Below are 15,227 nucleotides of genomic sequence, written 5' to 3'. Positions count from 1 at the left end.
AAATACATGGATTATAAATACACACATAAAAAGATTAAATAAACACATTAAATAAGTAGAATTACATAATGAAAATACTTCCCTTGTTGACTTCTTTCTTTGGAAAGAGTAATAGTTACAACCCACAAGTCATCCCACAAAAGAGGATGGGCACATAGTACAGAAGTGCGGGTACCTCGTCTGGAAATGAAGTTCTATAACAAACTTGCTCCTCCTTGATATTTAAAGCTGGGACAGAAGGTCTTAATATTTTAAGATGTGTCCAGCAGGAGTCAGGCCAAACGAACAAACAAATAAATAGATTAAATGGCTTAAATAGAAGCATAGATCATAAACAAACACAATACAAACAAAAGATTAAATAAATAAATAGAAGCACATAGTGGAAATACATCGTACATTGGCTTCTTCCCTTAGATCATGCTGGCCTCGGATAAAGAGGCGCAGTGGGAAAGGACTCTGGCCACCACAACAGCAAAGGACTGCAGACGCCACAGGGTGAAATTCTGCAGCGGTGTCTTCTCCCACTCTTGCACATTATCCAGAATGGCTGGGCTGTTTGTTTCCTTCTGGCTGCCTCCATCCTGTAGAAGATTTTTTTTTAAGTATTTTGGATTACATTTCCTTTTTGTCCTAAATTCTGGGTCTCCCTTGCAGCTGCTGTAACCTTACCTTGGCTCTTATAAACACTCATCATCACCCCTCCACAAGATGAATATACACATCTGTGGAGACCAGAGGGGAGTGGCTGTAAGACACCATTCTCCGGGAGTGGGTTTGTTTTTCTTCTCCTTTCTGTCCTCTACATGCCTCAAACCTTTTTTACAGACATCTTGCCTTCTGGTCTGGGTATCCTATAGATTCACACTCATTTTTTCTGCTCTCTTCCAGATAGCCCAGTAAAAGTATGAAAATATAGGCTTTGGTTTTTTTTTTCCTTATTGGCTAATGAGGCTTCCTTTGCTTAAGGTACTGGCATTGAGTCTGGCATGGTACGTGTTGTGTACTGTCAAATTGGAACTAACTTGACAGTGACCGTAGTAGAGCTTTCAGGGTAAGCGAGCTATTTAAGGAGTCTGCCCCACCCCAGTACGCTTTGATTGGCTGAACAGGGATTTGAACCCAGGTGTCATGAGTCCTAGTCCATCACTCTATCCACTAAGCACACTGAGTATCCAATTCGGCTGTTACGTCCACCCCTGCCATGGTACTATTGCACTAATATGATAGGTGGGCATTTTCAAAGGGCTGCAGGGGCACATTTCTGCTCCCAGGCCCCCACTGTGGGCTGCATTGGGCCCAAATGCAGCCACTCAGGGGGACTTGAAACAACCCTAGGAGAAAAAGCTGAAAGATGTGGGCCTGTTTTGCCTTGAGAAAAAAAGACTGAGAGAAGATATTATCACACTCTTCAAATACATGAAAGGTATACAGAGGAGGGACAGGATCTGTTCTCAATCATCCCAGAAAGCAGGACACATAATAATGGGCTCAAGTTGACAGGAAGCCAGATTTCAGCTCAATATCAGGAAAATCTTCCTAACTGTTAGAGCAGTATGACAATGGAATTAAAAACTCTGGATTTTTCATGGGGAAGGTGGTGGGTTTAATGGTAGCCTTTGGGTTGCAAAAATGACCCTGGAGGCTGCTTTTCGCCATGGACCTCATATAAGCACCCTTGCTTTATTCTAGTTGTGGGATAACTTTTGGGTTTGAATAAGCAGAACCTGCAACAAGGCATGGGGAGAAGTGGGGAAATGTCCCACTCTCCCATCTAAGCAACTATTTTTTCCATAGGGGGCACTTCAGATTAGCCTTTGGGGATACGGAAATGACCCCAGGGTTGCTACCTCTTGTTGACCATGTTTTTCTTTTTCTATCCATGTCAAAGTTGAATGCTACCTTCCCAAGCCTTACAGAATGAGCTAAGGAACAATGAACTAAAAGCACTGAAAACAGTTCCTAAGATGTCTGGGAGAATGTGAATGTCTCCACTGTGACCCTTACTGTCATCTTGCAACCAGCCTGATCTGCAGTCCTGCGAAGATTCCTCTAGCCTGTTCCACTGCCCTTTCCTTCACAGTCTACCTAAACTCACAGAATCAATATCTGGTCTCTCCCTGGCTTAAAAGCTGGACTGAAAAAAGAGAAAAAGCTCCCTCCTATGTGCCCTGTTCATTTCAGTAGCTCCTTTGAATTCCCTCCCCCCCCAAACACACACACCTTGGCATCCCATTGGCCAAACTCTTGCTCTCCAGTAGACGTACTCACCTCTATAAGGAGCAACTGCAGCAATGAATTCAGGGCATCTTGGAGCTCAGCAGTTAACCCTGAGTTAGAAAACTGGGTCAGAAGCTTATGATAATGGTGAAGTCCCTCTCTTATTTTTGTGAGGCACTGCTGGGAAAGACAGAGAAAGAAGCCAAGGGTCAGTTTATGTTACGTTGAAAGCCAGGCTTAGAACCAAGTCAAAAGGCATAGATTTCAGGACCAAAGTTCAATATTCAAAAAAACCTCATCAGAAAAGGTGAAGCCCTAGAGAAGATAAAGACAAAGCAGTAGAGGAAGAAATGGATCCTTTCCTTTTCCTTACCGCCTGGGATGGAAAGCTCACCCCAGCGGCACACAACCTTGAATAACCCATATGTTCTTGGACTGTAACTCCCAGAAGCCTTCACCACCAGAGTTTCTGGGAGTTGCAAGCCAGAAACCTCTGGGTTACCCAAGGCTGGGAGCCACTGGCTTATCCCATCTCATTCTGTCCCTTTTCTGTCATTGCCAGCCATTGTCCCTTTAGTTTTCTCTCAGTTCCTTGAGATGGAAACTGAACCCTGCAGCATTGAGTTTCAGTAGTTCACTTATTCTCTATCTCAGAAGTGGATGATTGTAGCCTTCCAGATGTTTTTGGCCTGAAACTCACCATTAGCTATGCTGCTTGGGCTGGGGGAGGGGGCTGTAGGGGAAAAAACAGAATTATCCACACTGCCAAACCCAGTGAACTCTAAAAGTGTCTTTGTCTCCCACTCCTGTTCTCTCCAGCTGACACACCCAATCTTTGGAGCTCATCACCTTTGGAAAGACCAGTCTAAAAATGAGTGACTTCAGCCTTTCTCAGGAACCATTTCTGTATCAAATCTGAGAATCTGCTGTTGTGGAATTTCCCAGACATCATTACAAGGGATTCTCAGGATTTAGTTATCTTTCCTACAATCAGTGACCCAGTCTCAGTTCAAACAACGGCAGAGCTTAGGAAAGCTATTTTTTTCTGGGCTACAAACTGGGCACTAGCTAGGACTGCCATGCCCCCCTCCTCACCATTGCTGATTTGGGAATGCATGTGCCTTCCAAACACTCCTACAAGCTGTTGTGGCTGCATCTGGTACAAAGAACACCACTAGTGGTCATCCAGCCATTTTTAATGCACCTTATCATCAAGTTTCTATCCAGTGGACCTCACCTGTCCTTGGAAAACTATTTCAAAACCATTGCACAAATGTATGCTTTAAAAATATATATCCAGAAGATGGGCTGTAGACATTTGGATGTGGGACTTGATTACAGCCATTGTTATATGGTATTAGCAAAGCCCATGTCCAAGGTGCCAAAGCAAATTCAGCACAAACTGAGCAGAAATACATGCCATACTAAATGTCTTGTTCATCAGGAGGCCATAGGACTCTTTACAGCTTTTGCTGATGTAGGCCAACAGGGCTCCCCCTTTGGAATGCATACAAATAGGCAATAATATATTGACCATTAGGGGTATGCTGGGCTTTTTGTTTGGAATGGCCCCAAATGCTTCATTCAGATAAGAATAGTTACCAGAGAGTCAGGAACTTTGCCCAGGGAATCTGGGTCACATCTGTCCTTGCATTCAATTCGCTGGGGAAAGGAAATAGTTGTGTGTGGTACCTACAGGAAAAAATAAAAGAGGCAATGAATGGAAGGATGCGCTTCCAGCTTGCTCGGCATGCAATCTAATGCTGGGAAAATATCATCATCCCTGTCGTGCAAACTTCCTGCTTTAATATTCCCTTGATCACCATTCACATCCTCAGCGCCTCCTCTCTCTCACTGTCACCCAAAAGGTTTGTTTCCCCAATTTGCAGTACAGCTCCTCCTGGAAATCATGGATAGGTTGGGTTCAGCACAACAGACCAGGTCACCTTCTGAACATGAGTTCCCTTTATAAATTCATATGGAACAGAAAACCACGCAGGTGGTGCTTCCTAGGTTGGAGCCTTTTCACTCTGAGCACCTGTTCAACTTTCTTTGGTCCTGGCACTGCATCCCAGTATCCACACAGCACAGGGCTAAGACTAGCCTCAGCAGAGTCAAAAAGTGGGACAAAAAAGTATCGTCGTGATAAAAGAATAAATGGCATGCAGACCTTGATTGTGTTGATATCTAGTTTCTCTACCAAAGCATGTTGAGAAATGTAGCCACCAGCCTTCCCCCTCCTACAATTCCCAAGGTTCCTGGTAAAGAATGACATGCATGCAGGAACCTCAGCAAAGGTGGGGAGACAATTGTGAGCAACGAAAAACCTCTTTTGCTGCTTGGCATTCCCCCACCCCTGAAGAAGATGTTTTTGTGTTAGTTTTAAAGGTCAGTTTGGGGTTAATTATATGTGGCCTTGGGGAAGCTGCACAGTCCCAGGACAGCCCCCAGAAGAAGGGAAAGGGTAAAACACTTCTGAGTATTCTCTGCCTAGAAAACCCTGGAAAAGGTCATCATAAGTCAGAATCAACTCGACCTCACACAGTTATATATGTGTCTGAATAGTTGAACCGTTTCAGGTCTCTGAGGTGTTTATGCCCTAGGTTTCCTGGCCTATCCAATGGCTGTGCATCCTCAGCTGGTGGGACAAGATTCCCAAATGGATTTCTCTCTGTTCTAGTGGCATCACATTGTATGTCCAGGCGAGGCGCAGCAAAGAAATGCATGGGATGAAATGACTGAAAGTGGGACCCAGGTTGCAAACTGGATAGGGTTGAAAGCGAGTCCTCTTTAGATCTGAAAAGGAGTTAGGAAGTAAGTAGTGCTACCATTGAAAACCAAACAGAGAAATGATTCCCAGCTATAAATCAGCAAGGTTAAGTGTCAGCCACTACTCAAAGCAAAAGTGTGCTACTGTACTCACTAAGGTTAATAGTAACTGGAGCCTACCCAGCAGGAGAGGGAGGGGGAATGTGCAGCCATCCAGGTTGGATTGCAAGCAGCCACCATCACTCCTGGTCATCATCTCTCAATGCTAAGGGTGTTGAGAATAATGCAAGCAATTATGCTGGGGTTGCAATAGAGAGATATAGAGAGCTAGGTGGAGTAGAGCATTTTAAACAGTTTTGACTTTCTGTGATAAGTGACTACTTGTAAATTGTTGGCCTTGGGTCATTTCCTCTTCCTTCAAAAAAGGTAAATTAGTTCCTTATTCCCTTTTGTTTCTTCCTGGTTCATCGCCCAAAGTTTAGCTTACTAGCCTGCTATACAGTACAGTAGTCTGCTAATGTATCTGCCACAAATTGTTACAGAGGGATTATGTGGCCCATAATTCAAAAATATCCAAAAGGCCACCAGGATGTTTGGTTGTATTTAAAGGTATTTTTGGTATGATTTGGTAAGTTTGTCATGGGAGGAGCATGGAGTATTGGGAAGAATGATTGGCTGGGAGGGAAACTAGATAAGGAGTGTCTGTGAGGGATTCTTGAGTCTCCTCCAGAGCAGTCTCAAAGAGGTCAACCTCAAAGAGGTCAACCTCAAAGAGGTCAACCAGAGAGAGGGGTGGGGGTGGGGACGGGGACGGAAGAAGTAATAGAGAGTGAAAGATTGTGCTGGATTAATTTAAAGCCTGGGAATGAAAAATGCTCTTTTAACGCTGTTATTCTAATAAAACCTTATTTGTTCTGTTCACGCTGAATGGTGTTAAGTACAACACCTGAGGGCTGGTTACATGGAGAGTGTTATGAGGGCATGAGTGAAGAGACAAACACACACACACTAAGGCTGTTTGCAGTAGGCAAAGGAAGGGAGGAAATAAGTGAAGATTATTAAGGAAGACATGTTTATTCCTGAGGTGATTTAAAGAGACCTTTATCTAAATAGTCGAGTGACAAGGGAAAGGTAGATTTGACAACACTAGCAGAGACAAGTGGTGTGACAGCCACCATCCAATTTAATCTTGGTTCCAACTGAGACTGTCAGGATGACTTAATATAAATGTGTTACTTCTTGGCATTCTTAAATTGTGCTGTAGCGGATAGCGGAGGAATTCAAGAGCAGAAAAGGGATGGATTTTTCCTCCAGTCATGTGAAGGTAAGGACCAATGTGCTGCAATAGTAGAAGAGTAAAAGAAATAGTAAAAGGAAAGGAGGAAAACCAGAAATTGCATCATATCATATCATATGCTTTCAGAACAAAGAGTAATATGACAGTATGAAACTTTCAGAAGCAAACTATATGAGCACAGGAGGAAGTTGTTTTTCAATCTAAAATGTGCTAGGACAGATTTTAATTTTTGTTGATCGTGGAAAGAACCAGGATGAATGAAAACTGTGGAGAGAATCAGGGGAACAATGAAAATGGTCTTTTAAACTGTAGACCTTTGGTACTTGATTGGTACTTCCAGTTTTAATAAATGATTTTAGGCAATGATTTTTTTTCAATTCTGAAAAACCTAACAGAACATTCTCGGCTGGTGAGTCGGTTGGTTGGTTTTTCCACTGGATCTCTCTCTTTATTCATTATGGGTAAACTGGGAATTCTAATTTACACTGGTGGCTTTGAGCATACTGTCAAGAGATGGTACTCAGTCCAGGTTAGAAGACATGGCATTGGAACTAAACTAGAACTCTTAAGGCTGGATATGTCTTCTAAATCTAGGTTATGTGGGCTTACTCTCAATCCCAAACAGGACTACAGTTATGACTAATCTGCTCCCCTGATTTTGATTGGACCTATAGCATGTTCCCTCAGCTTAAACTGTATTCAACCTATGCAACACAAGAACATATCTGATGTGTAGCATGAAGACCTATTCTAATTAGTGCCCTGCCTCTCACAAAATCCTCTCCTCTAGGTCAGATTTATGAACAAATTAAGTAAAATTTAAAACCTCAAATTACAAGGTGAATCTAAAGAAAAGATACTATCAACTCATCCCATTAAGTTTTGGGTTTCTACGTAATACAATAAAAATAAAGAAAATGGAGAAAACTTTATTATTTGTGTTTTCATTACCCTTTACATTAATATATTCATTGGCTAGTAAAAATATAGGACATCATTAACATAGGGTTTTCCAAACACATGTTACTTAATCTGGATTAGCTAGCAACCTTTGGTAATATGCTTATGAATGATTCACAGTGTTGTTTATAATTTCCAATTTACTCTTTATGAAAAAAAGAAAAATCCGGGTGATTTTTAAAAAAAAAATCTGTCTGGTTTTCCTCAGATTTCCTTGCATAGAATCTACTTTTAAAATATCAAAATAGACACCTCAAAAGAAGGTGTCATTGATAGATACAATCAAAAGAAGACTAAGACTTGGAAGGACAACTATTAAGGAACTTGAAAAAAGCAAAGATGTGTTACAGGAAACTAAGACCAAGAACATCCATAGTGTGGTATTCTAGATTACTATGTAGGGATGTGAAAGTTGGACAGCAAAGGAAGCTGACAGGAAAATAATGAACTCATTCAAAATGTGGAGGAGAGCTTCAGGGACACTGAGAACTGTCAGAAAGACAAATACAGTAAGTGGATTCTAGATAAAATCCAGCATGAAATTCCATTAGACACTAAAAGGATTAAACTGAGGTTAGAGGACTATGGAAAGCTCTAAAGCAGAGCACGAGAGTATTTGTTTTCTCTTGCAGTGGATGTAGCAAGCAAGTGGCATTGCACCAAGTCAGACCCAGAGTTTAGGAGTAACATGTTACAAGCCAGTGGTCCCCAACCTTGGGCCTCCAGATGTTCTTGGACTACAGCTCCCAGAAGCCTTCACCAGTACCTCTGCTGACCAGGATTTCTGGGAATTGAAGTCCAAGAACATCTGGAGGCCCAAGGTTGGGGACCACTGTTCCAAGCAATACAGTTGTTACCTCTAAGGAATTATTTTCAAAGAAGAAGCCAATTAGGACATAGTATTGTTACATTTTGAAAGCCGTCCAAAGAGTGGAAATTAAGTTGCTTTAATGAGGTAATAAGGAATTTTTCCAGTTATGTTCTAAATTTACCTTTAAAGGTGATTCCAAGGAATTTTACAGACATTTTGATGAGAATTTTTCATGTGTTGTGCTATTCTCTTAAAAGTTCTAAGTTTGTTTTTTTTAAGGAAAAATAATGGGCAACACAACAAGCTACTCATGCTTGCGCTTTTCATTGGGAAAATAATTCCTACTGAAGTGAATGGGAGTTCCTCGCTCACATACAAGTCTGGATAGCTTTCCCCCTACATGCCATAATTCAAATTTACAGTATTTTTAAAAACCTTTTTCTGCTAATTTGCTTATTAGCATTTATGGTGCCTACTCTAGTCTAGACCACTGTATTGCCTGTACAGCCTGACAGCAGCTCTCCATCTTTTGAAGCAGGAAAGGAACGTTTTTCCCAACTCTATCTGGAACCTTCCGGAGATGAAACCTGGCTATGCTTATGAAGCGCCTCCTCTACCATCGACCTACTACAGTCCTCCCTCTTTCCCTCACTTTTGTGTGAGGGATACTCAATCACATTAGCTGCCTTCCCCATGAATGGTGAACTTGTATTGAACTGGGTTTGCCATGGGATGTAGAACTCTTAAGTTACCCCCTGTTGCCTGTCATCTTCTAGAGTCCTTCTGTTTTGAATGCTGGCCCATTAAACACAGTAAAGAAAACAACAAAATGTGGTATTTTCTCACCTCCGGCTTCTTGATGTTCAGCTTCCACAACTGCTTGAGGACCTCTTGTGAGGCATCCCTGCATTGTTGCCATGGAATGTGGCTTTCCCTGGGCAACCACATCCCTGTGGAAGTGGCAGAGATCAAGAGGAAGCACAGAAGGACACCTCCTTGCAGCTGGTTCCTCAAGCTGTTCTTCATCTTTGAGGCTCTCGGGCTGAGCTTGGGATGATGAAGGAGGTAAAGGAGGACTTCCTTTGAGACTGAGAAGTTGAGGAACCAGGATGCTTATTTATATGTGTAGCTGCCACAGGTGACTAAGGCAAAGAGTGGGGATTTCCCCCTCTGAGCTTGACAGGTGGGGGGGTGAGACTAAGTGATGTCAGGGAGTCATCTTCGAGGCCAGCCAGCAGGTCCCGTTCACTGTGACAGCCGCTGGAAAAGGAGAAGTGATACTGACCTCTGGGCTCTCCAGTGTGGATTGTTTGGGTAACCTCAGAAAACAGCTCATTTGCCTAATCCCTCACTGGGTCACAACACTGGCAGCTCCTTGAAATGTGGTGAGAGAATCATAAATCCCCCTGTCTTCTCCCTACCTGTTACATACACACATAGGTAAACCCCAAAGAGCTCCCTCTTGCTTCCTCTCATGCCCATGTCAGACAATGACCTAGGAAAAGGAAATCAGGAAGCTGACTTCTCCTCTATCAGTTTGGAAATATCGCTTGCTTCTGCTGGCTGGATTTTTTTTGTTGTTGTTATTTGTTGGAAATGTGGTTCAATTAATTAACATTTTCATTCTCTCTCTCTCTCATGCTCACAAACATACCTCATGTTGCTGATGCAGAAGACTTTATTCTTATCAGTGGAACCCCCTTCTCTGGGATATGTATATGAATGTTTCAGTAGTATTGTACCTTTCAGCAACGGGCTATAACCCTATAGATACTTAGAGTTTTGACTACGACACATTAATTTGTCCTATTTCTACTGGAGTTCTCAATGTCAATTATCAATGTTTTTCTACTTATTACACTACAGAAACTAATTTTGGGTAAACCTGTTATTTTCCCATGATTACTTAATACATTTTGTTTGATTAGCAGACTTGTTATTTTCTAATCCCATTGTTTTGTCTCACTTTCTATCTTGTGTGTTCATCTATATAGTTTTTTGGGGGGGGCTGGAGGCAGTTGCAGAGTATGTCCTGATCCTATTGATGGTGATACCTTCAGTGGAGTGGAGTGTCATAATTCAGCATTACTTAATTAAAGTTCAGAATCACTAGGGCCAACACATTTTTTTAAATTAAAGTTTATGCCACTGGTTTAGTTCTATGGCAACTAAGTCCTGCAACAATAATTCAGAACAACACTGTTGTATCAGTTCAGTGCTATGTCACTTCATAAACTGAACAAAAAAAGAGAAAGGGTTGGCTAGCAGGGAAAAGGAAGAAGGCAATGGTAGAGAAGTGTGACATACTACAGATAAAAATGTACCTAATCTGACCCTCTGCTGATTGGTCACTCGCAACACATCTTCCAAAGTATTTTTGTGTAAATGATAACAATTTTGGCCTGTACAAAGTGCCAGGATTTGTACAGAAAACAACATATAAACAAAGGACAACCTCCCATCTAGTCACTCCCTTGCTCAGGAGAAACCTAGTTTCAGCAGAAACAGAAAACATTCCACTTTTAAACAATATAAATTTACAGGCAAAACCAAAAACTCTTTTGTAATAACCTTAAGTTGAATGTATTCGTGAAGGCTTTCACGGCCAGGATCTAATAGTTGTTGTGGGTTTTTCTGGCCCTGTGGCCATGTTCTGAAAATTGTTCTTCCTGACCTTTCGCCAGTCTCTGTGGCCAGCAATCTATACGTTAGACTGCACAGAGAAGCCATTGAAATCCATAAACATAAACAGAACTTCAACAGGAAAGAAGAAGGCCTAAAACTAAACATGGCTTGGCATCCCATTCTGGAAAATACAACCTGCAAAAGGCCAACGAACTTTACACAGCCACAAGGGCCAGGGATCATTGCACACAAAAGACCAGCTAACAGCATCCATCAATCACAGTGACAGATAATCTCTCCCTCTCCCCCCTCCCTCATCACAACAAAAACATGCTGATCACCCTATCTCCTGAAAAAAGACAAAAGCTGTTTCCCACAGTTATAAATACTCAACTATCCAACAAACACCAACAGAGCATGGACAAAGTTCCTACTCCAGTCCTCTGAAGATGCCGGCCACAAAGACTGAGTGAAACATCAGAAAGAACAACCTTCAGAACACAGCCAAAGAGTCCAAAAAACCCACAACAAGCTTTAAGTTGCTTTTAGTTATTCAAAGGTCTGCGGATATCAGCAGGACAATACAAATACATAAAAATACACAATAAATAGAACAGGAGCATTGAACTCAACAGCCAGAATCGTATTTGTGTATGCTTGGTAGAACCTGCTGCAGCTAATTTGCAAGTGATGGGACTTGTCTCAGTCCTGTACCTAACTGCACAATACCAAGATGAGCCCTGGAACTTTATCATTTGGCTGCATGTTAAGGAAGTCTTATGTGAACTCCTTTTGAATGCCAGCCAGTGAACTAAAACCTGTTCTTTTAGAATCAAGAAATTCATGGGCACAAGAGGTGGTGATACAGAAACACCATCCTCCTAAAGCACAACAGTAATTTGACTTTTAAAAACAATCCTTTCCTAAATGGCTACCTGGTCTCTTTTCCTGGAGATTCCCTATGCAAGGGACTACTCAAAGAAAGACAGATCACCCTGCTTTTAAAATAGGTACAGTATCCTAAAAAACTAATCTTCAGACACAGTCCATATGCATATAGTAGTATCACAGTATGCTGGGTGCTGTACAAAACATGTGAGAAGATGCGAGGAGAACGCCTTCAAGAGGGTTTCCAATTCATATTGACACAAAAGGATGAGCAGGACAGATTAGGCAAATGGAACTTAGAATATTTATTCTCAAAGGCTTTCATGGCCAGGATCTAATGGTTCTTGTAGGTTTTTCAGGCTCTTTGGCCGTGTTCTTGAGGTTGTTCTTCCTAACGTTTGGCCAGTCTCTGTGGCTGGCATCTTCAGAGGACTGGAGTCAGAACTCTGTGTGTGCTCTGGTGCAGTTTTGTGGGATAGTATAGAATAATTAAGAAAAGGACATCAAGGAGTTGGGATGTGACTAAGGTTTATTGAAGCCTGAATTGTATTAAGAGGGTGATTTTTGTTGTTGTTTAGTCGTGTCAACTCTTCGTGACCCCATGGACCAGAGCATACCAGGGTAATTACCAAAGGGTAATTTTACTCTTTCTCTCTTATGCCATTAGAATTATCCAATGACAATATGACAACAACAGCAATAAATTCAGGATAGACAAAAGAATGCAGTTCTTCACACAGTGTAGACAATACCTTTGCTAAATTCACAGGGGACAAGATGTGGTGATAATAGCCATTGACTTATTGACGTTCAAGGTATTTTTGACAAAGAGGCTTTGTAAAGAAATACTAGCCATAAATAGAGCCTCCAGATGCAAAGTAATTTATCCAGAATGTAAGTGGCTGGGAGGGACCCACATGCTTCAGGGAAGACTTATCAAGACCTACCTGTGCAGAACTGTTGTGAGGACTAGATTGGTTGGAAAGTTTTTGAGTTTTTAGATTGAAACTATCAGTGGTCAGTGTCAAGGAGTTTGAGAACTGATGTGGAGAAGAAGAAAAAAGAGGTAAATTTCCCATCTTTGACCTGACAAGTCTTTGAGCTTTCCGTATGTTCTTTGGTGTAGTTAAACAGGAATGGCATAAAACTAAGGATGTCTCTGGAAAAAGTTTTGCTGAAGAAGTAAGACTTTAGACAAGGCCCTGGAGATGAGATCATTCCAAGCACAAGAAGATAATATGAAGTTTAAAGTTCCCCAAAAGTTGCTGAAGCATCCTTCCTCCCCTATCCCCTGAGTTGAAACTAGAGGCATCAGGAATCCCATTTACTCTTATGATACTCAAGAATCCAAATTTAACTCCACTTTAAACAGGACCCCGTCGTTCTGTATTTTTGCATGAATCATTATACTGAGGTGCTTTAAGACAAAGAAGACAAGCCCAGGGCAACAGCTCATAAAAAGAACAGACAGCTTCCATCTCTGAATCAGAAGTGAATAACAAATCAAATCTAATAGACAGGCTTATCCGGACACAAATCACAGACTGAGTGGGAAAGAGCAAGACTATCGCACTAGATTGTGCCTCTCCTGTGGATGGATGGATGGTTTTGCTCATGACCTACACATTTTCATGATTCACTTGCAATTTCTCCTAGGATACTTGCAGCATAACAATGTGTCTTGGCATTGGGAATGACACAGCTAAACGATTAGGATCTCCACAAACTGACTGACACAATTCAGATATTTGATTGTCAGTTGCTGAACTTGCCCACAAGACAGGAGTGTGGTCAGTTGCCCTTCTTTTTTCCTCCAGTCTATCTGATATTTTTCATTTTGTTCATTGACAGAATTTTGCTTGGGCAAATCACATGGCTGAATCGCTTTAAGGGTACCCAAGATCATATTGCTCTGGATAGTAACCATTTCTACAAGACTGACTGTCTCCTTTGAGCAAAATACAGCAGGCTTCTGCCTGTCATCTGACTGCCAAGGCAATCACTTTCCTGCCATCAAAGCATTCCTGACATAACAGTGTTAGGATAGGTTGGGAGGAATTGATGCAACCACTTAACAAGAAAGCATCAGCAGCAAGGAATGTCTAAAAAAAGGTACATGAATACAATGACATCATGCACATAGCTTCCATTCTTACTTTCACAGCAAGGAAACCACAGAGAAGGTTGTGATGTAACTTGTCATTTATATGTATTGCACAACATCCATTTTTAGAAAGTTCCCAGTACCTGTCAGTACATCAAAATATGCACTTAAACAGCCAATGAAAACTGAGGAGAGATAATGAGACTTGGGACCATCAGATGACACATCTTTGTTAAAGTTGTGGGACCCACCAGTCCTTGGATTGGGCATCTTGTTTAAATGCAATAAAGTATGCTTTTATAAAAGGTTGAGGACATAGTATCAAACCTCATAAGCTTAGCAGATGGAGGATCAAAATGGACATTGGGTATACGGGAGGAAAGTCAGGCAAAAGGGTACCTTCTTTCTATTGTATGGGAATGACTTGCACTTGTTTTCTATTTAACTCTGCTGATAATGGTGTAGATTTGTTTTCCTGCACCTTGAGTGGTTTTCACTTTGTTTCCTGTTACTGTGACCAGATTTTGCACAGCTGGAAAATGACAGAGCATAATCCATGGCTAGAGCCTGATCCTACTGACAATAAAAACTGACTTCTGCTTTAAAAAAAAAAATTAAGACAAGGTTTCTCCATGAAACAATTACAATCATGGATTATTTTTAGAGATGGGCACAAAGCACTTCATGCCGGGTTGTCTTAAGTTGTCACCATGGCGCCACAGGTGCTGCACAGTCCCGTCCCCCACCGCCCTGCCAGCTTCTCCTACTCACCAGCTCATGAGCACTGCTCATTCCCTCCCCATCGTGCAATCTGCCAGGGATCGGTAGAAGAAGCACCAGGACCCAGTCCAGAGCAAGACCACAAGAACAAAGTAGAACCAACCCCACAGCCCAAGCAGAGACCAACCAGCTGGGGTTTTGAGTCCAAACAGCAGCCGAGTGGAAGGATGATGCAAATCATGATCAGACAGTCCAGGGGAAAAAGCCAGGAGGAACCATATCAAGGCAGCAGGGTCTACGGATGCAGGAAAGGAAAGACGGCAACAATCAGGCAGGGCAGGAATAACCAGGCAAGGCAGGTGCAAGGAGGCTGGCAGGTAAGGCAGACAGGTGAGGCAGGAATATCACCACAGCACAGCTGGAGAACTTCATTGCTGAGGTGAAGGCCTGTTCTTTTATAGCCCAGTCCTCAGCTTCCCCAGGTGGCACTCTTGAAGAGCTGGGTGACAGCTGCAGGGAAAGGGCCCAGTCTTGCAATCTCTAGAGCAGTTCTCCCCAGAGAGATGGGGCCGATCCTGCCTGCACTAAAGTTGCTGGGTTCTGGCAAGGCCACAGTTCTTACACAATCTTCCAGTCTAGGCAGGAGCACAGACTTCCCTTCTCCGCCTGCTCCAGCAGCTGCTCACTCACAGGTAGTGCTGCAGGAATCCCTGCCCTGCCTCCTCATCTGAGTGGGCAGCTGCTGGAGGAGGCAGAGAAAGAAAGTCCAGGGTTGCTGCCTCTCAGCAGGCACTGAGCTGCCCAGATGATCCAAGCCGGGAAACCTGGTGCTG

At 42.4% G+C, this 15,227-nt stretch overlaps 1 protein-coding gene across 3 annotated transcripts; it reads right to left on the bottom strand.

Moving 5' to 3' along the window:
- Nucleotides 1-264: 264 nt before the first annotated feature.
- IL23A (interleukin 23 subunit alpha) lies at nt 265-14,564 on the bottom strand. Of its 3 annotated transcripts, none has more exons than XM_020786275.3 (4): nt 14,446-14,564; nt 3,823-3,912; nt 2,272-2,400; nt 265-584 (listed from the first exon to the last, which is right to left on the bottom strand). In XM_020786275.3, exons 1-4 carry the CDS (start codon nt 14,464-14,466, stop codon nt 414-416), a joined length of 411 nt encoding a protein of 136 aa, XP_020641934.3. In that variant the 5' UTR covers nt 14,467-14,564; the 3' UTR covers nt 265-413. The 3 variants fall into 3 exon arrangements, with proteins under 3 accessions (XP_020641934.3, XP_020641952.3, XP_072846967.2); XM_020786293.3 differs by lacking the exon at nt 14,446-14,564 and adding an exon at nt 8,904-9,061 and having other exon boundaries at nt 2,272-2,397; XM_072990866.2 differs by lacking the exon at nt 14,446-14,564 and adding an exon at nt 8,904-9,058.
- Nucleotides 14,565-15,227: the final 663 nt, after the last annotated feature.

This window comes from Pogona vitticeps, chromosome 2 (assembly GCF_051106095.1).
Source record: "Pogona vitticeps strain Pit_001003342236 chromosome 2, PviZW2.1, whole genome shotgun sequence".
NCBI classification, from domain to species: Eukaryota; Metazoa; Chordata; class Lepidosauria; order Squamata; family Agamidae; genus Pogona; species Pogona vitticeps.
This window is presented reverse-complemented; position numbering and strand designations above follow the sequence as displayed.